Below are 27,466 nucleotides of genomic sequence, written 5' to 3'. Positions count from 1 at the left end.
AAACTAAAATACAACCCAAACAAACAAACAAAAAAAAATCTATCAGATATAGTCTTGTATAAATACCTACACAGAATGATCAAGTCACTTTTCCATCTTTTCTTTTGAGCTGAATGGCATAGAATGTCCAGTTGGGGCACTGCAGTTGAGGACAGATATGGAGCAATTGGAGAGAGTCCAGAGGAAAGCAGCAAGACTAATTAGAAAGTGTAACATATAAGGAAAATTAGAAGTAAGTGGGGTTCTTTAATCTAAAGGAGAAAAGATTTGATTACAAACATGAAACTCATTTCATACATAAGTTGGCTGCAACAGGAAAGGCAATAGTCCTCTGTGAATGGAGGAATATAACAGACTAAAATGCCATTTAAAAAAAAAAAAAAAAAATGCATTTTCCACCAGTAAGAACTGAGTCTATGCAAATCCTGGTTTTAAGGGTTCATCTTGCAACCCTTCAGCAGAGATAGTACAATTTCTTCACACAAATGTCTGTCCTAACAGTTCTGGTATAGCTATTCTTGTCTGGGACACATGGCCTCTTACAGTTACATCCAACTTTATTTTTCTTGTTCTATTCATATTACACTTCATTTAAAGGCAGTCTTTTTATAACAATGATCAACTGATAAAGACAATTATTCTCTGAAGTTGATTTTTTTAGTATAGCAGTGCAAATACTTACCTTCAGCATAAAGCAAAACTTACAGCGTATTTCAAAAGTAGTAGTTCTTAGCTTATAGTTTATAGTCATTACCAGGGAGATCAGATAAATGATCTCTCTCTAACTTCTTGGCACATTACCCATCTGGTTATTTACCTTAAATGTCCTCTGGCTTTACAGGTCTTGTTGTAGTGGGGTTTGTTTTCGTAATATAATGTTAAACCAACTTGCTGAGCACTGCACTGGATGGATCAAAATAATTAGCATCAACTCAATTTTCTTTCACCTAGTGATAAGAAAGAAAATAAGCTTATCAGGAAAGAAATACCATAAAATTAATAAATATAATTTTTATTTGCTTTTTTAGCTGCTGTAACAGTTGGTTTTAAAGCTCTTTTGAAATAAATCTGACTTTTGATCTTTTAAAAACCTACAAGAACCTGGAAAATTAAATTGATAGCTCTATGTGTGAGGTACTTGAAGCTTCTTTTTCTGTCTTAGAAGTTACCAAGCCTTATGCATCTGAAATGATTTGTTCTTTCTGTTAGTTTACTTTTTCATTATTTTCCTTTATCATTGTTATCTTGAGACCTTAGTTTTAAAGAGTGCTGACTTTGAATAACTGATCCTCATCCTAAACCTTCTAAACAAATGCACAGGCAAACAATAGTTGCAGTTGTGTAAAACTTTGCTGCACTGTATCTTTGGCTGTTTTTTGAGCATTCTGTTTTACAAAGATTAAGTAAGGTGTGGGGGGGAAATGCAAGTGTTGTTCTTCATGCTAATGTGCAGATTGACTGTTTAGTGAGAGATGTAGGAACATGCAAATTCTATAAATTACTTATGCTATACAATTCTACCTTTCGAAGCTGTCATTCCATGATGAAGAGATACTACTGGGTTCATTGTGCATCCTTTTCTGTTCACATACAGGAAATAATTAAACAGCATAGACTGACCCCTGTTAGGGGTTGTAAACTACTTATGAAAATTTGGGCATTTTGTTTTTTTTTCCAAACTGGAAAACGGTACCATTTGTGGCAGATAACTTAAAAGATGGTAATTTAAGTGTAGAGTACTTACTGCAGTGCTACAGATATACTGAAAACCAGCCTATTGTCTAGTTATGTGCTTGCACATTTTTTAGGCTTATTGCCTCACATATGTAGTGATTTTCATGGTCTGTATACTTTGATACCTGACTTGGGAGTGCTGAGCTATTTCTCAGGGGCAGGGAAAACAGGCATGTTGTAAAAATTTTTGCAGTCCTATGTACTTAACTGTCCATGTACTTACAAATTAAAATTTAAAATGTAATGCTCCGTTTTGGTTTTGAAAGTTGTTTCAGTTGGAAACAGAACATTCCAATGGTTGAAGGACTGTGCTTGTGTATGAGAACACAGCTAGTCATTGCCAACTTGCTTCTTTTTTCCTCCAATTTCATAAAATTAAATGCAAGCAAATAACAATAACCTACAATAGTATAATGGTTAGTTTTTTACAAATGTAATCTAGTAAAATTTAGTAAAACAAAGTACCTCATGTTAAAATAAAAATAGGGTTTTATAATTGCGTAGCCCAGAAGTTTACCTGTTTTTTTTCTTTTGTGTCATTACTTGATTTCTCTAGGACAGATCACCTGTATGTCTTCTTTATCCAGTGGAGTCCAGAGCTATATGCAGAAGATACTGGGGAATCTCTTCGAGAGCCTGGATTTATAGTTGTAAAAAAGAAGGAAGAACCTGAAACTACTGAAGAATCTACTACTGAAGATGCTGCTAAAGAGTGGGAGGTAAGAAAGAACAGTGTCAAAAACACAAAAACAATATTTTAATAATATTCTTATGAAAATAAACATTTTCGTAATAAGAAGTACAAAGTGATGTACTTCTGTCTGCTTACTGTAATCATTATTGCTTAATTTGTATCATCCTGATGCTTTGCTCTAACATGAGGTCAGGCAACATTTCACAGTTAAAGTCCATTTTGTCTGAGGCAAATTAAGTGAATAAAAATAAAAATCTCACACTACAATGTGATTACAGCAGAGAAGGTTTAACATTGATGAAGCAGACTTAATTTTCAGTCTAACTGACGTTCTGATGATATGTATTTCTTTATTATGCATTTGTCTAAAAATATTGGTAAGCCTCAAAACTTAGTGAGGAAAATTAATCTATTAATGAAATGCTTTTCCAATAACCCAGTAAAGAACTTCTCAACTATTGTAACCTTTCAATACATAAATAAGTTGCATGGATTTTAGTAATATACTGTAACTGAAGCTATTTTCAATGAACACATCCTGTGCAAATCTGTGTCCACTGTGTTTCTATGGACACATCTTTACATGTCTGTAGTTGTTTCTTAGTGTACATGCAGTAAAAACATATGTAGTCTTGTGCGTTCAAGTGTCGGTCAGAAATTGTGGTTCTTATCAAATTGTTTAAGTATCCAATCAGCAGTGATTGCTTTGAGTCTCAGGACAGCAATTGCAGTATCTGACTGTAAGCTGGATTTTTTTTTTTTTTAATTTTCCTGTTGGAGGCTACTGAAACTGAACATCTCCATTCTTGTGTTTTATGTAATGTGAAGAAGCTTTACAAATGGCCATGGCCTCTTTATAGGTAATAGTTTTCTTAGCCTCAGCAGTTAGAACATTAGTAGAATTCTTAATTCAAATGTGTCACTTAGCTGAAGTATTAGGCTGGTGTTACAGCTGATGGACTACGTGGAGGATTTTGCTGAGATACTGATATAAATACATTGCATGGATATCTGATTGAATCTTGAGATTTTCAGGTTTTGTCTTGCTCAAGTACTGTTACTACTAATACATTTTTTGATATTAACTCTAGCTCAAAGCCCTTTTGATGCTTTAAAGCCTTGCTTTTTGGGACATGGATTGGACTGGCAACTGACCAATCTTATTAAGGCAAAATCTCTCAATGAACTTTTTGATAACAGGATGTTAATAGAAGTACAGAACCATTTCCAGAGAAAGCAGGGCAAGTTTTTCTTCAGGATTAAGCTTGCAATGTGTTAAGATTTATCTGTGAAGCTGCTAGAGGCAGTCTTCTCCTTAAGTGTGTTAGTCACCATAAAATGAAGTCGTCCCTTCAGCTTTTATTTAGATCTCCTCTGGAAACAATTGTAGACAGTACTTAAAAATGCTATTATTCCTATTTGTGGCGTGTGGAGATTATCTGAAATCTGGTTCACATAATCTAATCCAGGAAACAATTGGGAAAAACAATATTGAAATGTTTGACACTACCGGGTGATTCAACCTGTTATTTACAAATGAATTGCAGTGCTTTTAAAATGTGTGCTACAAAGTACCAGCAGACAGAATAATAGTCAGCAGACAGAATTGTGGCTGCTGTTATGCCCATTGTTTCCACTACTGGTTTGTTCTGTTTAGTTTTTTTTTTTTCTTTAATGCATTTCCTTTCTATAACCTACCAAACTTTTTCTCCCAGCTCTTGATCCTGATTTCATCCAAGGTAACAGGAGAACAATATCATTGACACTTCAGTAGAGCTGGGTTGTTCTTTTTTTATGGACATTGACTTGAAAAATAATTGCCTTCTTTAGAGTACATGCTAGGAAAGCTTGGAGTAGAAAGAAAATGGAAAGTAAAAGCTTTATGTACAAATATATGACAAAGCACTATTGATCTTTTTTCTGAAAGAGGAAGCTAGTGAAGTAGTTTTCTGAAGGTAATATCTCTGCTGTTGTCATGTGGTACTCCAAAAGTAGAGACAGTGAAGAGGATTAATGGTTAACCTAGATGTTTGTAGTTGTGCTTTGAGAGAGTCATGATTGTCTGATAGTCTTGTATTGACACATCCAGGTGCAACTTTTTTAGTGAGAGACTTTAAGGAATTACTGTGATTTTTGTTTGTTCAGTAGAAAAAGAATTAATGGAAAAAGGAAAGCAAAGACCTTAACATAAACAGCATGTGGAAATGTGTGCTTTCTTCTGCAGTCTGTATGGTTTGGTTGCCATGGAGTAAGTTAGCAGGTACAACTTCTGCTGATGTACTGGCAAGAGGATCAAGACTCCTGCCATCAGATAAACACTACTTTCATCAAATATGAAATATTGAGAAGTTAAAAGTATTTCAGAAAAAAAGCCTGTGCTCTTAAGTCTTTGGTTCTTTGGGGTATTGTCCTCATCTTCTTTTGCATTCAAGTGAATTTGTAGCATTCATCAGGGAAGAGAATGTTTGGTTGTTCTGGTGAGTCTTGCTGCAGTCTGTACTGAGTTGGTTGGGGTTGTAAGACATTCCTACATGAAATGGCAGTATTTTGAGATTAACTAGACGAAGGAAAAAATGGAAAACAAGTGTGTACGCAGAGGTTTTTTTAACACATTAAGAGTGTAATACAGAGTTGTTTATGTTCTACTGAACCTGTGCGCTCATAAAGATGCATCTTGCAAAACCTGCTAATGAATGTTTTTCTACAAAAGTTGAGCATAAATAGGGCCCTGTTCAAACCTTTTGAGAGTCAGTGGGTCCTATATGGGGAGAATGGTCAACTGCAAAGAATATTCAGAGTAGTGTATCTAGATCTGTACTCAGAGGAAGTTGCTGTCTTCCAAGAGCTTAAAGCAAGGGAAAGGTGTTGGAGAGGAGACAATGGAAATTACTGTGTAAGAATGCATAATGGAGAAATGACGTAATTTGTGCTTTCCTATGTTTTTTTTAATATAAATTTTTTGTATGTCCTGTTTGTCCTATTGAAGTACTAATTGATCTCTTCAGAGAATTTTAGATTTGATTGTAGAATAAATCAAAACTCTACTGAGGTGAGATACCACAATTAAGTGCCTTTATTAGGTGAGGTAACACTAAATTAAGTGTCATGCAATGTTGGAAATACGATTTTTCAGCATAAATCCTATATCTGGTCATCAATTAGAATGCTGACATGAAAAATGGAATTATTCAGTATGGACAGAGCTAAATATTTCTGAGACATCCAAGAGGTTCTAAGCAGTTTTGATGACATCAGTTAAAGAAATATGTTTTTTATTAAGTATTTTAATAGAAGTAAACAAGAATTATTCTGTCTTGGAACAGTTAATTGTATGAAGTACTGATTCCTCCTTTCCCTTTGCACTTCCCCTTGTCATCAAATCTTACTGCAGTTTTCCATGATTGAGTCATACTTCAGGTCTGCATGAATCTTAAATAATGATCAGTGAATCATTATCATTAAATAATCAATCAATCAACAATTAAATTAACAAATTAAAAATTAACAATTAAATAATCAAATAAATAACAATCATTATCATTAAATAATGATCAATGAACAGAATGCTGAGAACAGGAAGCTCATTGTCTTAGGACCTGCAAGCTAGTCTTAAAGTAAAGCTGAACTGTTACGATGGTATCCATTAGTGTATCTGTTGTTTGGTAACACAGAAAGCCAGAGTGTTTTGAAGCTGACTTGAAGTCTGCTTCCCAAGTGAAGCAAAGCTGATAGATGTTTGCAGCCAATTTTCCCAGTTTCCTGAATCATTAACAAAAGAGTTTTCAGAAATTCAGTTTGTTTTTATGGAAAAATGAATGTCACACGATAAAGTCTCCAAGTGAAGTAAAAGCAGAAGGATTTTCAGGATTAGGATATTGGATATAGATGTGAAGTTCTTTACTTGATCTGGATGGTAGCCTGTGACACTACTGTAGTAAAATGGGCCTATCAGTGAACATTGCTGTCTCTCCTTACAAAAACTTAGGGCTTACTTATACTTAATAGTATGTTTTTTATGAATTTATTTCCATTCTCTGTTTCTAAATAAAGCACCCGCTTGCCATGTCTTACAGCACAATGACCACACCACATTTTAAGATGTATGTCAGAGGAGATGATGCAGATCAGCAGGAAGTCTAGAAGGTGTAGAGTTGTTGATATTAGAAATGTTGTCTCTTAATCAACTAAAAAATACATGCCATACTGACTTTTTTATATTATGTGCTATTTTGAAATCATTAGATCTCTATCATTAAGAAACAATTAATGGGTTTTGCTCTTGGTCTGGGCAGTGAAATTCTTAGGAATTTCTGTGATTGAAGAGAAACTGGCAGCAGTTAACATAATGCAGTGCCTCTCATAGAAACTGGTCACTTGTTCTTTCTTCTGTATTTAACGCAGATAATGTAGAAATCTGAACTTTTGTGGTTAGGATATTTCTTGCTTTGCTCAAGTTGTTTTCTCTACTTAATCTGCTCTGAAACTATTTTTGAATGCGTATTCACTACATGGAGCTATTCTCCTGCAGCTGGAATCCTGAACATGGAATTGTAACTGATGGTTATTTCATGCATTTGAACTGAGATAGTCCTTGTGATAGGAATTGAAGCTGAATCATACGATTAAGAATCTTAATTGTAGTATAGAGACTCCTAATGGATTTCAAAGTGCCTCTGGAAATGCAGAGGAAGCTTTCGTGGATAAGAAAATGCCTTTACTTTTTTTACAAACTGTTGAAAGAAAGGGTAACTTAAATTAGATTTCCTTTCTTAAGGAAGTGTTATCAGCCAGCAAGGCGCTGTGCCAGTCAGTGCTGTACAGTGTACCCTAGAAGCTGGCTATGGTACTGCTGAGTGCTTCTTGCAGGCAGACCAGAGTTAATCACAGTCTCACTTCAGTCTTCAGCTTCTTAGTCTATGTACCAGCAGAAGTTTTTGCAACAAAGGTGTTCAAACATCCAGTTGCTCTGGAAGACAGAGTTGTTGTTTTGCTTAGGAGCTAATACCTGAAATGTTGTTTATAGGCTGAGACATCATTATTTCTAAACTTGACACATTTTCCAAATTTATGCGAAAGGCTTTTCATACAAAATAGTTGGTCTACTTCTTATTGAGAGGTCTGATATCTTTTTCAGAATCTCTGCAGCAGAGAGGTGAAAGAAGTGTGCTCCCAATTTTGTAGATCTTGACAACTTGTGTGTTTGCAGATTTAATATGCAGGATATACATCTCTCATCAGATTTGTCTTCCTAAGCCAAAAAAAAAAAAAACACAGCAGTATTGATAATTCTAGTGTTGCTTTCAGTTAGATTATAGCAGTGTATATGGAAGCTTTGCTATTTTAACTGCTGCTTGAGTGAGCTTTCAGTCTTTACTTTTTTCTTTTGGACTCTTTCATGATAGAAGTTATTACAGTCTGGGAAACATGTCTGTTAGATTTAATAAGTAGCAACCTCATCTCTTTAAGAATGAATTCAAATAAGTACATACATCACTGAACATGAAACCAATGTCAGTGTTTATTATTCATGTTTGTTCCCAGAAAAGACAATACAGCAGTGTAAAAACAACCTTTCTTCTCATCTGGCAAAAATGCAGACGGCCAGTAAATTGCAGTGAAGACACTTAAGCAATACAGTGTGGTTCCTGTGATTTGTTTTCCTCACCTTTTAGGATTGCTTCTGAAATTAGAGGATTAAATTTTAGAAACAGTCTCATTTTGCATAGTGCCTCAGTTTTCCTAGGAGAGACATTTGTAGCTTTTTGTCATAGAACTTGAGTACCTACAAAGCTGCATATACAAGAAGTTTTAAAACAGAGTAATTTCTCCCAAAAGCACATTTGGGCATCTCTGGACTGACTTCCCTCCTGTAAGAGGAAAAGAGCAGGAGAAATACTTAGTTACTAATGTGATACCATTCAAAAGTGTATGCATATTACATATAAGGATTGTAGAATTCAATTTCTATCTCTTTGGTATCAGGATGTTGTTAGTTACAAAATGAAACAGAATAATGCCGTCTAACCAAATTGCAAAGGTATTTCACACCCTACATCCTGTTTTTCTCAGTGTGCTGCTCATCCTGTTTTTTGCTTGAGGTTTTGTAAGCTGATAACTTTGAATGTTGCATGGCCAATGTATAAACTCATTTGAGGGAAAATAAAACATCTCATAAATTGTGTTGGTTTGTACTTTATTTTTCTAATAAATTAATCTGTCTTTAAAAGAGAAAGAAAATGTATACCTGTTGTTAAAAAAGCCTTGTGTGTTTCTGCCTTGAATGTTAATTGTGTAGAGATTTTGCTTAGCTACGAACTAGTAATGGCACTAACAAGTCTATCATTTGATACAAGTAGATGCATTTTGTTGTGTTCTGTTGTCTGGGTAGTAAATAGGTTGATGCTCCTAAATGTGTGCTGCAGATACATTGGGTCTGAGCTGCTTTTCCTTATCTGTGGATTCTCTTTAATTATGAACTTCTCTGGCAAGGCATGTATCAACTAGCAAAAAGATGCAAGGTTCTGGTTCAATTTAACAGATTAGCAGTAAAACCCAGAAATGCACCAAAAGATAAAAGAACAGTTTATTTTGTCTTTAATTAGAGAATGCTCCTGGGGTTGAGATTCTTAGATGAGCTCTTTTCCTCTAATAGAAATTTATCTTCTAGTCATGGGGGGGTGGGGAGGGGGAGGGGAAGAAGGAGCAGAATGAAGGTCATTCACAAGACAAAGCATTTTGTCACTTCTGTGACTGCACTGCTTCACAGTGATGCCCAGACTCTTGTTACCTGCTTTGTACGTGCCTTCCCCTTCCAGTGTACTCCCAGCTGTAGAGCAGCTACCAGCTGATGGCCAGAGCTGCTGGAAGGCTGAACATCAAAACAAGGTCAGCAGGCAGACTGATTTGGAAAAGTCTCTGGTGCATTTACTCCTGTTGAACTTTGTAATTCTACTTAGGTGAGAAAGTAAGCTTTCAGATCTCACCAAGCAAGTTCATTGCTCTTATTTTTCTTTTGAGCAAGATGTAAAAATCCTTTTGAGAAGCTCTTGGTTGGAGCTACTCTCATTTCAGGAGGAACTAGAAACATTCAAACATAGAACATTTAAGTTATTTTAATTATTTAAGATTTAGAAAAAGAAAAGTAGGAAAGTTCTAAAATCAAAACTATGTGATGGCCTGCATTTATAGGCTCTTCCTCTGGTTTTGGAGAAGCAATGTGTTAGCTAGGGTTTGGGAGGAATTTATTATGTTATTTTCGTAAGGGAAACAAAGCTGAGGGGGAGTTACTTCTGTGATTAGCTTTCTCTTTTGCCTCAGATACATTTCATCAGGCATTTTGAAAGAAAGAAATAGACAGTATGCAGAAAATCTAAGCTTGGCCTAGTGGATTTATTTCTTGCAGATTTTCTTACATGTATTGCAGTTTTTTTTAACATGAAACAATTTTAATTCAGTGTGTTCAGTGTGTTTGTTGCTTTATCCTTAGGCATTAGCTCTCTTAGTGATTTAAAAAAACAATAAATTAGGTTTTATTTGAATCTTACACACCCAAATACCGTAGGAGTTCTTCTGTAATGGCAGGTTTGAATGTGCCAGTAATTTAAAAAATAATAATAATAAAATAACGCTCTTCCTAGTAGTTTTCGTAAGTTGGAACAAAGTCTCTAAAGAGTTAGAGTTACCAGCTCCTAGGAAACGTTTATTTATTTATTTATTTATTTAAGAAAGAGAAACATCCATCTGAATTGTGTTAACAGGGAACTCCATGTAATGAGGTATTTCAGTGTGTGCTTTGCTGTATAGTTAAGTGTGAGTTCTGCTATTGTTTTCCTCAGCTTAGCGTTCTTGGCTTTTAGATCAGAGCAGCTGCACAAGTGATCGATGTGTTAATGCTGTGCTGCTGTCTGCTGCTGTCTGCTGCTGCCTTTGCTTGTTCACTATTTTTTCCTAGGACTAGGAGAGCTGACGTAGAGAAGGGGGAATAAAGCCTGCAAATGCTCCTGCAAGGAAACTCTCAAAGGAATGCTTTAAGTATTACAGCTGAACACACCTATTTAAACATCCTTAAAGGAAAATAAATTAAAACACAATTCCAGTGAAAATGAGAATTTAGCATCTAGAGTACTTTAAAACCTTCAGAAATTTACTACTTATTAAACTTTAACCAGTGTTGGAACACCAAGAGAAAACTGACCGTTTGTATGTACTTGTGAACAATAGTAAGACAAACTTGTTTTAATACGGAATGTGAATTTGTTGCTGGTAGAATTTGTTAATAATGAGTGGTAGTGTCACAATTTCATAAGCAGCTGCTAATTTAGCATTTCTGAGTATTGTGTACAAAAAAAACTAAGTTCTGTATCTTTAAATATTTTAGCCTTTAACAAACTCGTTCTCTGCAACCACCCTTGAATACAGGAAACCTTTCTTTTTCTGTACCGTCATCATTTGGGATGCGACTCCCCTACTGTACACTTGCTCATTTGTTCCCTGCCATGTCAGTCAAACCTGCATCTAGCAGCCTGTCCTGTCACCATTGTGGGGCTCTGTCCGTGCCTGGAACTGACTGCAGGTAGAGAGAATGCTTTCAAACATGTTCTAATCATTCTTTTGTCTCCTTTTAGAAGGGAAATGGCTCATCTCTGGCATGTAAAAAAGGGAAGAAAGCATAAGCTAGTTAATCGTAAATATGGTCTGGTAATTTTTAGTGTAGTGCATTTGTTATTTCATTCTCATATTGTGCTGGTGCATAGACAGTTTCTGAAAGTTTAAATTTAGAATGTGTAAACAGGATATGAAGTCAGATATTCACTGTTTTTGAGTGCATAATTTATCAGGTGTATAGTTTAATTGCTGATATTCCACTGACACTAGATGAGCAATTACTTTGAAAGTTAGGGGACTATAGCAGTTTTAATGCTGGTAGGTTTTGGTGTTTTCCTCACTTCTGGACTAATACATCCTATATCAACAAAATCTTGGTTTGTAGTTAAATACATTTATTTGTAATTTGCATTAGTATTTAAGAGTAGAAGTGTAAATCCAAGCTGCTGTTGCTGTATAGTTTCTTAGGAGTTATTCAGCTGTGTTTCTGCTAATGCTTCTGGCTTCATGGTATTGTGTGCTGGCTGTACTTGCATCTGTAACAAAGGGAGGGGGGAAAGGCAGAACACTGTTCTGATACTTCATTAGATTTATGATAGTAACCATATATTTTTCTGTATTGTTTTGTCCAGGAAGGCTTAAATTTGCAGTAGAATTTAAAAAAAATAATTGTCAGACTTGCAGAACAGTAATGTCTTGGGGAAAGGGAGGAAGCAATCTTGATAATTTACTTGTGCTTTATGAGCTGGCAGACCTGGAAGAATATTATTTTTCTAATTATTTAATTCAGACTGAGAGATTTTTTTGCTATCTTCGTAAGAGTTGGAGATGCACATTTCTGGTGTGTGTATCTTCTAAATATAGAGAAACAGATGCATCTTTTTTTTCTTTTAATATAGAAGTAGTATACCCCTTTTGTGTTAGCCAAAGTCCACATATGCTAACGAAAGCATAGCACATTCATGCAAAAGTGATAATCAACTCCTCCAGAGAGTTTGATCAATGTGAGAGCCTGACCTATAGGAATGCTCAATTTTGAGGATCTCTGCTGGGAGAGTTGTAGAGAGCAATTTTCTCTTATATAAAACAAAGTTGGTAAGAAAAAAAGGATGTAGAAATAACTAGGGGGAAGAATATTCTAATGCTACTATGTTGACAAGAGATGCTGTATTTTTTTATTTTTGTTGTTATTTTCCTCTGGTGAAAGGTCATGATGCTAATATGTCAGTGTAACCTTAAAAAAAGCGAGAAGAATTGCAGCCATTGCTTGTGTTATGCAAGACAGTGGAAAGCATATTAAACTGGCAAAAATATGAAGCTTTGTCGAAATGTTTCATCAGTGTTCTTTTGAAGCTCAGATGAAAGCTCAGCTGACGTGAAATTAACATAGTTGCTGGACCAAATGGAATTACATGCGTCAAGTAAATACACTTTTATTAGGCATAAATCGCTCTGGTATGTTTACCCAGGACACCTTTGCTATAGGTGGTAGAGTAAATGCTTCTTGATGCTTTCTCACAGAAATCCAAAAGCGATCAAAATCTCAGTGGCTGTCCAAGGCATTTTGCTCCCGCGTCAAAATGCCAACGATAAGTTTGCTTCCTAGCTTGTCTGGTTTTCTTCATAAACTTATTTCATATCGATTCTCTTTGTTCTGTAAAAGAAGGGATGCCAGTAAGTCTCTAGAATGTCCAAAATGCTGGCAATTGTTCTTTCTGTCAAAGCACTTTCAGAGGAAAGGATAATGAGAACAAAAGGTGGAATGCTGCCTTTCCAAGTGCTTGTTGTGACTGGAATGCTTCGCATAGCTTCTATAGGGGTTGTTAGCCAGAGGGGAAAAAGCCAGTAAAACCTTATCTTAGGCTTTTATATTCTGAAGATATTATGCAAACAGCATTAAAATGGTGTTGGTTTTAATGGTTTCCATTTCTTGAGGCTTACATAAACTTGGAGGTTCTTGAAATAGAATTTTCCTTGTGAAAGATGAAAATGTAATGCTTCACTAGCTGTGGATGCTAGAAATGTAAGGCTGCTAGCAAAAACTTTCTGAAGTCAGCTTCTCCATGCTGAGTTTTGTTAGAGTTGCAGTAGTGAACTGATCTGAGTATTTTTTTGAGTAAAACAACACCACCACCACAACCAAACGAACAAAAACAACAGTAATGATGCAGGGTGCAGTAGAGTGCTTTCTGTAGTGATTATTAAGTCTACAACCTTGTACTAATGACAGATGTTTGCCATGTCCAGGTTATTAAATACTGGATTATTAATAATTGTGAAATCTTAGGCCTCACAAGAAATACTATGCAGTAGTAGATTAATATTTGAAAAAATTAGTTATAAGCCTGAAAGAAAACTAGCAAGTAGCAGAGGCTCATTTTCAGTGCGTTTTTAGTGGTTTGTGCGATCAGATTGTCTGCAACTGGCATGGGATTCAATTGCCTGCTTGTAAGCATATGTGGCATCTGTATGGCACAGCACTTTGTCACACCTGAGGGGATATTTGCACAGCATGATCAGATTTGGTATTTTACTTTGATCAATCTGTCTTCAAGTGGCAGCTTGAGGTCAGGCACTGAGTGCTTTGATTGAGGCAATTCGACTTGTAGTTTATCTGCTAGTGCTGAAACTGCCTTACGTTATTCCATAAGATAAGTTCATTGACAAAGAAACCAAATTGACATCTCTTTAAGAAAGGATTTTCGTAATTCTGATTGTTAGCTCTTTGCACAGGCATCATGAGGTTTGCTTAATATTTGTTTCTGTTAAATAAACTTGTTGGCATTCTCTCATATTAATGATTTCTAATACCTTGAAAAAATAGTTTGTTATAAAGGCTTCCAGACTTCGTGTAAATGTTTTGTATGCTTAAGACTTTGACTGCTCTTTTAAAGCTCATTTATTAATTGTGGTTATTGCAGAACTTTTAATTTTTCCTCAACATATATTAATTATAACTTCTCAATTTTATGGTTGTTGTAGACTCAGCGCTTCAAGGTGGGTAATTAACAGTTCTTCTGCAGTGCTGTGGAGACCCCTGATCACAGGGAGAACACTGTTGTCTTGTGACATACTGAGCTCTTCTGTCACCACTCTGGAAAGTATCTTGGTGTGCAGAGCAGTTCTGAGACTACCAGATTTAAAAAAGAACAGTAATGCCTGCCAGCTTAGTGGGCTCAGGTCCCTCTCCTTTGCCTATAATGGCTAACTCTTGTACCTTCCCTTCCTAGTCACCAGTAGCATGATAGGAAGCTACTTTGGCTGAGTGCTACACAGGACTAAATTGCTTAGCTCTACTGCCACACTGCTGTCTGAGCTGACTTGCATAAACTCCATTCCTGGCAACAGGTGGGGTCCAGAACTAAAGAAGGACCATGGTCCTGCTAAGCTGCATTGTAATCTTACCCTTTCAGTTAGTATTTTGGCTTGCTTAAAGTGCTACCCGGTTGCTCATTTATCCATTTGTATTTTGCTCATTTCTTTGACTGTAAAACATTAAGAGTCTTCCTCTCTGGGTTTGGTTGGGGTTTGTTTCTTGGGGTTGTTGAGTCTAAATTTTGAGATGCTACATTTGCCTTTAAGTAAATAAATAAAAAGCAATTTCAAAGTATTTCATAACCATATTCAGTTCATGAGTATTCACTGGAATCTATTTACAGCCCTTAGAGAAGTTTTTATACTTTCTTGCCCTTTCTCAGTTACTGATAATATAGCAATAGATTGATGGCTTAAAGTAACTTGTAAATGACCTAATAAAATTACCCAGCTGATTGTTTTATTAAATGAAATAACATAGAACAAGATGTAGAACTTGGGAGTTTAGAAATAGTGCTCACAAAGGAGCTTTCAGTTCACCTGGTTTTGCGCAGGTATATTAAGAGTGAACAGAACGGTTTGGCGTTTTCCTCATTTTATATTTCTTCTGTTTTGTAGTCAGCTAAGCATGAGAGTGTAGATAACTGATGCTGAAGAGAACTGTTGCTCATTCTCCATTCTTATCTTTCAGAAGCACTGTTCAGTTCTGATAAGATACTCCTCTCTCAAGGGACTTATTCAGCAGTTTAACTCTGAAAATATAGCAACTGCTGCCTTCAAACTAAGTACAGCATGTTTACTCATGCAACTGTGTATTAGGTACACGTGTTGATCATTTTTTTACTTAATTAAACTGGCAGAGGTATTCCTTACTGACGTGAGCAGAGTTTACAGCAGTGTATAGCAGAGTGATATAACCAGTGGTTAAAAGGGTTGAAGTTCTGTGTGTGGCAAGCTCTCCTTTGTGGATATTCAAACAACTGTAAGTGCATTTTCATGTGTATTGTTAATGGACAAGTTCCATATATAACTGATTTGTGTTATTGTTTATTGGGTATGCTAACATATCTTGCAAGAGGAGGAGGACTTTTAACCTGTTTGCAGAAAAACAAGTTTCTGTAAAAGGAAATCTTAAGTTAAACAATTAATATGTAAATCCTGTTTGACTTAATTGCATTAAAAATTAAAAGTCTTTCGTTCTAAATAGTCAAATATAACTGGTGCAAAATCAAGCTGAAAAGTATTCACACAGTCATGCGACTTACTGAATATTTTCTCAGCTGTATTGGTTTAGAATAGTATTATATCTCTTATTCCATGGTATTTCAAACTTGATAGCTGTTGGAATTTTAGTCTGGTAGACTGTTTCAAGTCCCTAAGCAGAATCATTTTTGTGCTGAAATGCTAATCTCTGCATATGGCACTGCATATTCTTTGCTTTCGTCTCTACCAGCCAGTGCCCAGTTTAACTGTAAGGGCTTTAGTTATTTTTGTCTCCAGCTGTATTCTTCTTGAACCAGGATTTAACTAAAGGGACAGCAGAGAGTTCTTCAAGAATGCTTTCTCACTACACAAAGTAGTTACTTTCAGTATCCAGTGATACAATGAGGGTGCAGTAAATAAAGTGTACTGCAAACTAACATAGGTATGCCTATTTTAATCCTGGGCAGAATACCTAGATCACTACTGTTCAAGTATTCCAGAAACTTCTGTGTAGGGATATGGTCTGCATTGGAATTTTGATGACCGTATCTTGTATCATAAGGACTTGAATACAGGAGAATTTGTCCAACTTGTTGGTGGATCCTGCTTGGTGTTTACCAAGAACAGAGATTCTGAAGCCTCTCTTGTTCTGAAGCTGACACAGCTTCAGTGGAAGCACAAAGTGGACACAACACTACACATAGAGCTTCTCAACTTCTCCTGGTAAAGGAATATGAATTTTCCTTTGCTATTTAGCATTGCTCTTTCATCTGTCACCTGGAATGCGATTAACCTTCTTTGTCACAAGTAGACTCTGTTAAACATGTCTGTCAGGACACTAGATCCAGCCTCTTTCTGACCCTTAGTCCTTTTCTGCAAAGCTGCTCTCTAGCCAACTAAACCTCAGCCTGCACTGCCACATGGGACTGCTCCATCCCACTTGGATCTGTTATTTCATCTCTCCAGCTTCTTGATGTGTCATTGATTAGCAGCCTTCAGCCTTCAGTGTATGGACTGCTTTCTCTAGGTTTTGGTCTCTTCACTAGGCTTGCTGATGGTGTATTCTGTGTCACCATTCAGGGTACTAATTAGTAGATTAAGCAGTACAGAATCTAATAGTGACTGCTGGGGATTATCCCTGGTTAAACTTGAATCAGTATCATCAACCCTTTGAACCCAGTAGTCCAGGCAGTTTTTCAGCCTTGTTCTTCGCATATTAAACTCATAACTGATTTGACTCAAAACCTACTACAGGTTTATTTTAGAAATCCATCCAGTATGATGGCTATGAACGTGCAGTTTCATATATGAAAGACCTTTTGGCATATTTATAATAAATAGCATATGAAATACTAATGAAGTATGGTGAAGAAGAATGTAAGCTCAAAATGGAATGCTACAAAAAGCATCTTCTGGAATTGATCAGGATAATAGACAGTGTAGAGAACAGAAGAAAATCACAGATTTATTGAACTTTGTAAAATAGAATGGAGGATTAATTTGGTTACAAAGAAGGAACCTTAATGGAATAAGATATAAGCTGAATATGAATAAAACCATTTCGTAGAAGCAGAGGGACCTTCTAGTTAATGAAGTTAATACCATTTCAAATAGCCATCTCAAACCTTGTAGGGACAAAATGGTAGCTGTTTTCAAGGTATAGCTTGATTGGTTTGAATGAAGTAGTAATTTTGTTCACTGTAAAGCAGAAATGAGTAGTGCTGACCTGAACTCTAATTGTTTTGTAAGAGGCCACGCACTATTCCCTGCTGTTGAACTGTGAACTACCTTGATGCATATTCAAGGATTTCTTTCTATGAAAAGATGTATTTATGAGTACATAACCTTCAAACTATTTCGTCTTCTGGTTTACTCTTACATGGTTTACTCAGAATGCTAGCATGGGTTCTATACTTAAAATATATACTAGATTTGAGAGAGATGGATTGTTTTATTTTCAGTCTTTAATTTTCCTCTATGTAGCTTGACGTTCTATGGCATGCTTTTGTGATGCTTGTATTTATGTAGTTGTGTACTGTTGGCATGCTGGATTTTTCCACAGGGCAGATGTGGGAAGTCCTAGTAAATGATGTGACTGTGTGAAGCAGGTTCAGGATGTCATAGCAATATTACTGGATACTTGAATAAGTATCCTTGTTTCTTCCAGGTCAGAATTTTTTGAGCATAACTTGTTCACATTGTTTTAAAAGCCCAAACTTTCCCATGTCATGTGACATGCCAGGCTTACTGGTTCTGTTTCTTAGTGATCTGAGAAGTTTACAGGTGCAGTTTGGTGATAGAGCGTGCATTTGGCAGGCTACAGGCAAGACAACGTTGCCTGTAAAATTGCCAGCATTCAAGTATTTGGAACAGCAACTGTACAATGGTGTAGGAATTGAGTTGTGTTTTTTTTGTTGTTTCGGTTTGGTTTTTTTGGAAGGAGGGGTGGAGGGGAAGAGTCTGCTGAAGTCATCAAATAGCTATGACCCATTTTAAGTTACACCACTTATGCGACAGAAGCAGTAAGTCTTAATGGGCTGTTACTGTCATTCTGAAAAGCAAGGAGTTCACAAGTTGATGGGAGGAATGATGTGTATACATAATGAAGTACAGTGGAAAATAAGTGATCAAACTATGCTATCACTTGTATGCTAGACAGGAATGCTATTAAAGCTTTGCATTTAACTACTTGATTCTGAAAATGCACAAACCAATACAATCTACAGTATGTTTTTTTTCTTAAGAGAACAGAAAATGTTGAACTAAAATGAGTGCTAGTAGTTTAGATTCAGTAATAAGTCTGGATGTCGCATACACTCCTTTTGCCTTGCCTTGCAGTTGCAAGGGTAGAGTGAACCATCAGTGCTCAAGAGCCAGTCATGTGTGACTAGACTGTTCTCAGGACAGTGGCGAATATCTGGTGGAACTCCTTGTAGTAGGGGCAGGCAGATGGAGAGCTGCTGGACTTGTTATCTTCCTTTGCACCATAATATGATCTCTGGAAGCTTTTAGTAAACTGACTACATGGGGCATCCATTTAATCTGTTAATCACCTGTTTTAAGATGCTTTCATACAAATGATGATTTTGAGTCTTTCTCAAAATCACAGTCTCCTGCAGTTGCATAAAATGACTGTTGTAATCCTTTAGCCAGCTTTTTGTACTCAAAGCAACATATTGTAGAGCTTTCTGACTAAAGGCTTCCCGGCTGTATGCATCCTGCCAAAACAGGTGGTGTTTGGAGTGAATGTATTGAAGGATGAGCAGCTCGTGAAGGCTTGGAGGTGAATGGAATGTATGTGACAGTGATACTGTGGAGATGGTATTGAGGAGTTAATAAACTTTGGTCCTGCTATCTGAACTGTTAGAGGAGTCAGAACCTACTAAGAAGCCCTAGGTTTGCTTTTGGTTCTTTTGAGAGTGAACTGGATTCAAAGGATTCAATAAATCTGTGTGTAAAGAAGGTTTGAGAGGGTGTTGGGATAAAGAGTTTGGGTTAAGGCATGCAACTCTGACTAATATGAGGGCTACTCCAAAAGGGGTACCTCCGATTTTGTGATGCCAACCCACAACATCAGAGGTAGATGTTGATGGTATGGTAGTAGAGGTTGAACCTTCCCACCAGCATCCTATTACATGTTATTGTCATGTGACAAATGGTAACAGAGGACAGTCTGACATGGTTTCTGATATGGAAGTATGTATGAAACAAAGGTTAGTCATTGAATGTCTCCATATGGAAAAAAATTATACTCATTGACATTCATTGATGGTTGCTGAATGTTTATGGAGATCAAACAGTGAATGTGAGCACAGTGAGGTGATAGGTGGTGCATTTTGGCACTGGTGTTAGTAGATCGCCTATTTTTTACAAGCATGGCAAGCAGGCTTTTGTTCGTGGCTGACAGAAATGCACACCTAATGGTGGTGATGGTGACTACGTTGAAAAATAATGTTTTGCAGTTGAGAATTTTCTCTATCAAATACTGTTATTGTGTTCTTTGTTTCTTCTGTACTTCCTATAGAAGTAAATGTGAGGCATTACTTTTGAAGCAACCTACATAGTTTAGCATCCTGATACTAGAAACTTCATGTGCTGCTTTATCAGCTATACATTCATAATAAAGCAGTGAGATCATCAGACTGCTGGTACCATCAGTGTTTGTTACTTTGCTGTGTCTTCTCACAAGTCTAAAATCATTTCCATGTCCACTGTCCTTGCAGAAACAAACATCTTTTAGCACTTCTTGTCTGTTTTTATCAAAGCTCACTTTTCTTTCATTACTTTTCTCCATTTTTTTCTTACGTTTTTTTACTTTTCTTCCAATGTCAGTGGAATTATTGTCTTCCTGTCTCCATATTTAGGTAGTATCAGTGGCTGAGTATCACCGCAGGATCGATGCTCTAAATAGTGAAGAACTGCGCACACTCTGCAGACGTCTCCAGGTGCCCTCTTCAGTAGTTTAAAACCCATCTCCAGATAATTTTGTAGTGTCTTTGATCAGGGCAAGTCCCACTCTAAGGTGGGTTTGTCTTGTCTACAAACAACACTACACGGATCCAGCAGAAAATTCCTCTGTTTTGGATGTATTTAACTGTGTAATGATATGATGGAATGCAGTAATTCAGTAATTTTATGGTGAAATTATTACTTTTGACTCTCTCAAACAGGAATTTTCTGTCAGAATTCAAAAAACTTGCTCTTAGTACTACTTGACTTGGTGTGATGATGTCTTCTAACTTCCACTTTGTACTGGTGTGTTGTGTTAGATAGTTTTCCTAAAAAGAATGCAAAACAGGTGAAGAATCCAAAAGTGTATTACCTGGTTGCGTGGGTGTTTAATTTAATATAGCAATTATTCATCAAGAGTCTCACAGTGCTTGACAAGTACGAAGCTTCACAACTTCTCTGGAATAGGTAAGTATCTTTTTTCCATTATACAAGAGGTAACTGAAAGCTGCTCAAAGTATCAAAGGCTGTACAAATGGTGCTTGCAACAGAACTTCCAGTAACAGTGTCTTAGTTCATACTTTTGGAGGCTTACTGGAATGGACTTAAACTGATTTTTGCATTCTCTTTAGGTGATCCTTTATTTCTTTGATAGTAACAATTCTGAATTGATTCGTACATCACATGTAACTTACTGATGGAAAACATAACTTACAGCTCCTTAGAAGTATGAAATATTTTGGTTTGTAATAATTGGCTGCTCAAAGTATAGAAAGTTTCCTGCTTCTGTTTGTCTTTTATCTTGTTTTTTTTTTTTTTTACCCATTATGCAGTTATATGTAAGAAAATCTTAGCCCTTTTGTTTAATTGCAGTTAGTAATTAGTTAAGTCATTTGTAAGCTGCAATGTTCTATAAATTGATAGTTAGCACAGTTCCAGAAGTTGTTTCTAAAGGAAAATAAAAATTCTGCAGAGAATGTTTAATTCCCACTGTGGGTGGCTGGGGGGAACGGTTGTTTCTGGCGAATGTTGGTGGGCAATCCAACAGTTCTTTTTGAATAACTTTTACCTGGGGGACTCCAACTCAAGATGTAAACTGACACAGAATCTGAGGCAGTGGCCTTCAGCAAGCTATGCATGCTTCAAGCAATCTGCTCTGAAGCTGTTTGAGTCTTTATGTGGTATAGGCTGCCTGACAGTAACCACAGCTGCTCCTGGAATGGCATTGTAGCTCAGTCTGCATAGTGGAAGTTGAGGAGGAAAAATAAGCTCCACACGTTTCAGAGCTGCACTTTGTTTTGTCACAGATCCTTTCCAACAGATACAGTTCTGTGTGCACTTCTGTGCGCATGTTTTGCTTGGTGTACCTTCATCAGTATTAAAGAATAACATTGGGAGTAAGCTTTCTCCTGTATTCCTGAACAGTGTTGAGATTTAGAGTTGAAGCAGTGGTGTATGAGTGGCATGTAAGGTAGAAAATAATTGGGCTTTCAAATAATGTGTTCTATAGGTAACACTCCAAAGCTGTATCTAGATCATCTCTTTGTATTTAATGTGTAATGTGTGTAAATGCAGATGCTTTTTCTGATGAGACAGAAATTAGTGTGGATAGTTTACCTAGAAATACTCAACTTCCTGTGGAAAGTTGGAATGTTTTGAATTTTTAGCTTGATTGATTCTTGCTTTAAGTGCACCATTTCTTGACTTAAGAATAATACTGTAACCAAGTTGTTGTATGGATATACTTTGTACATACGTATTTTTAAGTAACAGGAGTGTAGTAGGAACTTTTTTGTGGTGCTTGAGGGAAAGAAAAATGGTAATTTTGGTTGGACTTTTTTTTTTTCCTGTGATTTTTTCACCCTCTTCTGCATGTGTCTGACTCCCACGATGTACAGGGGCAGGTACCTGGAATTGGAGCATTAACACTTTATCTCCCAGTGCACTACATGATGTTATGATGTGGAATACCAAAAAATGTAAAACCACGAATATGTGAAATAACGTTGCTGTCCTGTATGTTTCTTATATGAGCTATATGGCCACCACTGGTTATTGTTTTGGAACTTGCAAGTATTTCCTTGAAATTCAGGCTTCAAATAATTTAGTCTGGCCTTCAGTGAAACTTGGTTCATATATTATAATTCTTGTTAAGGCTTTTTTTTTTTTATGACTTTGAGAGACTTATCAGTAAGTCTTGCTGCAGTGACTTAAGTTGCTAACTTCCTTACCTTCCTGCCCTATCCTTTTGTCAGACTGTCTCCACAGTAAGTTTTAACCATCTCTGTAGCAACACTTATAAAAGGAAAACTTTGATTCTTAGTTGGTCTATTTCTTGATGCATGACATTTTAGCTTCAGAGTGTTAATGAATGAGAGCTGAGGTAAGAAGCTGCAGTGATCTGGTGAGTTTTGTGACCTTCTGCCACTTCCAGTCAGTGGTAATCAACAGATCAAAAGGGTAGATATACAGGACAGCTATTTTAAACTGCTGCAGGAACATTCGATAATGTCTGTGCCAGATCTCTGAAGATCATTATGCAGCATAAGTATTCCTGCTACTTTCTTCTCATCGCTCCTCTCTACTGAGTTTTCCTTCTTTTTCCCATAAGTACTCCAGCAGATCACCTCATATAGCAGCAATCTTCATAGGATTCTATTTGGATGTTTTACTCAAGTTAACCAACAGCAGTCTTTTAGATATGTGGTAAAAATGTGGAAACTTTCACAGGTATGCTGGAAGTATTGATGCAGAACTTAATGAGAAATTAGATTGAAGTTTCAGTTCCTTTTCTGTCTGAGTATTTTATATTATACTTGAAGTGGATGATATGATGAAATTAAAATGCAAGCGTGTGTGTCTTTAGAAAGGCATCTGAACTCCTTGGACTGTCTGAGTTTGGGTTTTTTTAGCATGAAACCATGGCTTTCATCTTAGTGTCTGTAATTTAATGTTAATATACTGAATACTGACTTGCTACTGAAAGCAGCAAAAGTCTTGATCAGGCCAAAGTAAGGGATTTCATAACTTCCAGAGGATTTACATGGCTGTGAATTGGTAGCTGCATGATTTTTAAACCTGCTGGGTGTATCCTCCCTCTAGTGGAATTGCAAATACTTACTTTCCTGTGTTTGTTTTGTTTGTTTGTTTTGGTTTTTTTTAGATAACAACAAGAGAAGATATCAACTCAAAACAGGCAACAAACATTAAAACAGACCTGGAGCCTGAGGCATTCCGGCCAAATCTTAGTGATCCCAGTGAATTACTTCAGCCTGAGCAAATAGAAAAGGTATTTACTTAGATACGTAGATATATACGTAGGCTTGGGGTTTTTTGGCTTGTTTTAAGTATTGTATATACTATCAGAAATGCTATGACATGGTGTGAAACACACAAAGTAATTTAGGGATTTGTGATACAAATGACTAAGAACAATGCAGTTCATGGATAAACCTTTGCCAACATCATGCCAGCACTAGTCTGCGTCTTTCCTTTTATTTCGCTGTGCCTTGACACCAGCTTCGTGATAACTGCAATTCTCACTATCCAGTTCAAGATCATCCTGTTGGATATATTTATTGAATGTTTAGATTAGGGCTTACTGTGTTCAGAGGTATGAGAAAAGGAGAGCAAGCATCCTCTATTCTGCATCTGCTACCTGTTGACTTCAGTGATCTAGTAGCTCAGTGCTAATGTGTATTATTATGCAAGAACAGTTCTTTACTGTCTTTAGATAACTTTGAGACCTTACCAAGCATGTTCTTTGTTTGGTTAATCATTCTTCACTTGTGGATTACTGGTGCAGGTAGAGAAAGAAGCCTGCTTGAGACTAGAGGTAGAAAATGCACATGTGAAATTTTAGGGTTTATCTGACATTTTAAACTAACTGTAAAGGCTGCTTGCAGTAGCTCAGAAGAATGTAATCAGCATTCATTTACGTATTGCATGTTCTTACAAATGGTAAAAATGAGTAAAAGGATTGTTAATGTCTTGTTAACAGCTCACAAAGTCTCTTCCACCACGGACCATTGGATATCCATGGACTCTTGCCTACAGTACTGCAAAGCATGGCATGAGTTTGAAGACTCTGTATCGAACTATGCTGGGATTAGATACACCTGTGTTGTTGGTTATCAAGGACAGTGATGGACAGGTAGGAAAATGTTTGCATGGAAGCTGGGACCTGTGCAGAAAACTGGGGAGTGTAAAGGAAAGGAGGAAGAAATGTGTGCAAGATGGCTTCCTTCCTAGTAGTTAATATGAGGCTTTTTAAAATGACTTGCTAAGAAACAAGTTTTTTGACATACTTATTTTATAGGAAGAAACTATAACACTACTAGTTCACTATCAAACTGTAGGAGTCTTACAGTGTTACTGACTTTACTCTCGAAATTTTTTTTTTTTAACATACTTAAAGCATTAGAAATAGTCTCCAAAAACTTCTGATGCCAGAAGTTGAGTAGGAATGTCTTTGCCAGCTACTGCTAGTACTGCCTGGTACATTCTGTGTCTGCAGAATCTCTCTCCTTTATAAGGGCTGCAGGATCTTTGCATAATGTTATATTCCTTGATTCTCTGGCTGTGGTGTAAATTTGAGAAAGTGGATTACATCTCACTGTTTGAGTAGCAGACATTCTATGAAAATATGAACATTATAGGCAGCCTGAATGAGACTTTGACTCTCTCTCTGAATGTCTGCTGCTCTCTTATGGAAGTGACAGAACCACTCTAAAATCTAACGTTTCCTTTACTTATCTGTCCTGCTTTGGTAACCACTGTTTTTATTTTTCAGGAAGCATGGGCTCATAGCACCTCATATCATTCAGGGGGGCTGAAAACTGTAAATAAAGGATATGTTTTCTAATCTGAGTCCCCACTCACTTTTTTTTTTCCCCATCCATTTCCTGCTTCAGGGATCCCATACTTTACAAAAATAAAAGAAAAATTAAAATTCTAAATCTCTGCTAATGTCAAATTTTTTTCAGCTCAAGTTCTTTAAAAGGGTATTTCTTACTACTTTTAATATTGAAGGTAAAAGACTGTTCAGTAGAAGTCTTAAGTATCTCAACAGACTTGTAAGCACTTCTTTTTTGATTACTTTTCTTCTTGTTCCCTTGTTAGCTTCTCAAGATTAATTTGTGAATTCTGCAAGCTATCTAATTCCAAGTACTCATTTATTTGGCCCAGAAAGTGTCCTTTTCCTGATAAATGCCATGTCACCAGAATGTATTGCCCCTATTATTGAAACTATTCAGATGACCTTCCATGTATGAATATCTGTACTTGACGTTGAAGATGTTAAGATGCAGAGACTGTGATAGTTTGAAGCTGCATATAAAATATGAAATAACTGGCATGGTTCAATCTCTTCCCGTTACTGCAGAGCTGCTGGAAAAATTTTCATGTACCAGTTATTCAGATATGGACTTGCCTTTATTTCAGTAACCAATTTTTGTTCTCTTCATGAATCTGCCTTTCTTCATTCAAATTGAGTATGGATCTTTACTGCAAAAGATATATTGAGTTTAATTACCTGCGTGCAGTAAATACAACCTGAGGTCATAAAATCTTTGGCAGAGAAATTACGCTCAGATTTTTTGAAGCTCCAATCTACCATTCCATGCACTTGATAACAGTGAAATATATATCTGTATCAAAGAAATACCGAGCTAATCCTTCTATGAATTTGCTTTGAAACATCTTCCATGTTCTTGCACTGAAAAAAAAAAAAAAAAAAAAAAAAAAAAAAAAAAAAACCAAAACACTTCAGTGGTGCAGAAATTTGTACTTCTTTCCATGGAACTTCAGGGTTTCTGGCTGAGTTTAACAATGCATTTGAAACTGATATATGCCTTTGAAAAGTGAGTACACTTAGCTGGCTAATACTTTATTTCATCTGTTTGTCAACTAAGTTTAAAATTGTTTGCATATTCCTACAAAGAATCTTATTTTTAGCATGTAAGTATTGTTCGCAAGTATTCTCCAAGGTAAGGAATCCATTAAAGGTAGCAACATTCTTGAAAATAAAAAATAATAAGAAGGCTTCTTTAGGTTCTGTTGCATTAAGGAAGTTCAATATATAAATATTCTCTCTTCTGCTCCATAATAGTGGGATGTCTATATTGATTGCAGGAGATTAGTGGATGAATTCAACAAAAAGGATTCAGAAATGTCATGATTGCTCTCAGTCAGACTTAAGGCACAGTCTGATGTGCATTAGCAGGACCTTTCAAAGAAAGCTATCTCTGAATCTCTGATAGTCTTCTAAAGAATAGGAAATATTGGCCATTGGAAGACTGTATTGAGTGGAGGAGGATGTTTTGTTTCTTAATGAACACAATTATTGCTTTAGGCTTTCTATTATTTATTTCAACTGGAATTACGAAGATTCTGAACAGAATTTTTCTGGACAATGCAAAATTGCTGAGAAATAAATGAAGTTTGTAACAGCAGTTGCTCTGACCTGATAATATAAAATCAAGCCAACTTGGACACAGTCTTAATTAGATGCTTGTTAGCCATATGTAAGCCTTGAGTTCCTGCTCATATTGTTTCATATCTGTTAATGACTTCTATAGAGCTCAGTATGGAATGGAATGCTTGGAAAACCTGTCTGTGACTGTGCAGCTTCTTAGGATGGGCAGAAGAAAACAGTTTGTTCTACATCCTGAACGTAAGATATGTTCAGGACATGAGCTTCAGTGCCTCACTCTCTCACTCTCATCAGTGCTTTGCTTCTCTAAGGCTCACTATGTAATGTGAATAAAAAACACAGAAACTTTGTGTAACAGGAAACGAAAAAATAAACACGAGTGCTATTGGACTGCATTGGTGTTCACTTCTATTTGCTCTTATAGATGTTGAAACAAGTTTCCTGCTAGCAACAGAAATACTAATTTGGTGCTTTGTGAAGTGCACTTGATTTTTGCCTAATTATGTCAGGTGCTTTTGCAATTATTCCTGAGAAATCAATAGCATTTAAATTAAATTTTAAAATCCAGTAGTCAGTCCTCAGACATTCTTTTGACTACTGTTGGAATGTTCTTATTGCTAAATATTATCCTTTTTTTTTTTTTTTTTTTTCTCTATCTAAAAGGGCTTTAGTTTAAGTCAGTTAACGCTGTAAGACAGGGTAACTGTTGCTTATTTCTTATTTGGTTTAGAAGGAGTAAGTTACACAAAGAATAACAAGTCAGTTACCGCTATGAAGTTGCTGAAAGTATCATAGCTGAAGTGAAAGAGTGAAGTACATAAGAAGTAATAGAACATCTAAGTTTTAAAATATGTACATTCTTTCTTAGAATTTCCAAATTCAGTTTTTATCTCTTTGATTTTTATGTTCACTTCTTAGTGAGTGGAAGTCCTCTTATCTTCCATTTGTGCTGCTATGTATCACAATGTAAATCAATGCACTCAGAAGCACGATAACACATAAGGTTTATATTCCTGTATTAAATTAAAGGTCTG

The 27,466-nt window shown here is 36.2% G+C and overlaps 1 protein-coding gene across 1 annotated transcript in view; it reads left to right on the top strand.

Moving 5' to 3' along the window:
* OXR1 (oxidation resistance 1) overlaps positions 1–27,466 on the top strand; it is a gene marked incomplete at its 5' end in the record, with an annotated part of 123,141 nt that overhangs the window by 93,871 nt on the left and 1,804 nt on the right. The window contains 4 exons of the mRNA XM_079533990.1: positions 2,291–2,453; positions 19,915–19,995; positions 23,163–23,288; positions 24,000–24,152. Coding sequence (XP_079390116.1) covers positions 2,291–2,453; positions 19,915–19,995; positions 23,163–23,288; positions 24,000–24,152 — 523 coding nt within the window. The remainder of the gene's footprint in view (positions 1–2,290; positions 2,454–19,914; positions 19,996–23,162; positions 23,289–23,999; positions 24,153–27,466) is intronic.

This window comes from Tetrao urogallus (genome assembly GCF_951394365.1).
Source record: "Tetrao urogallus genome assembly, chromosome: 3".
Taxonomy (NCBI): Eukaryota; Metazoa; Chordata; class Aves; order Galliformes; family Phasianidae; genus Tetrao; species Tetrao urogallus.
Note: the sequence above shows the minus strand (reverse complement) of the source record. Positions and strands in the feature narration are given on the sequence as shown.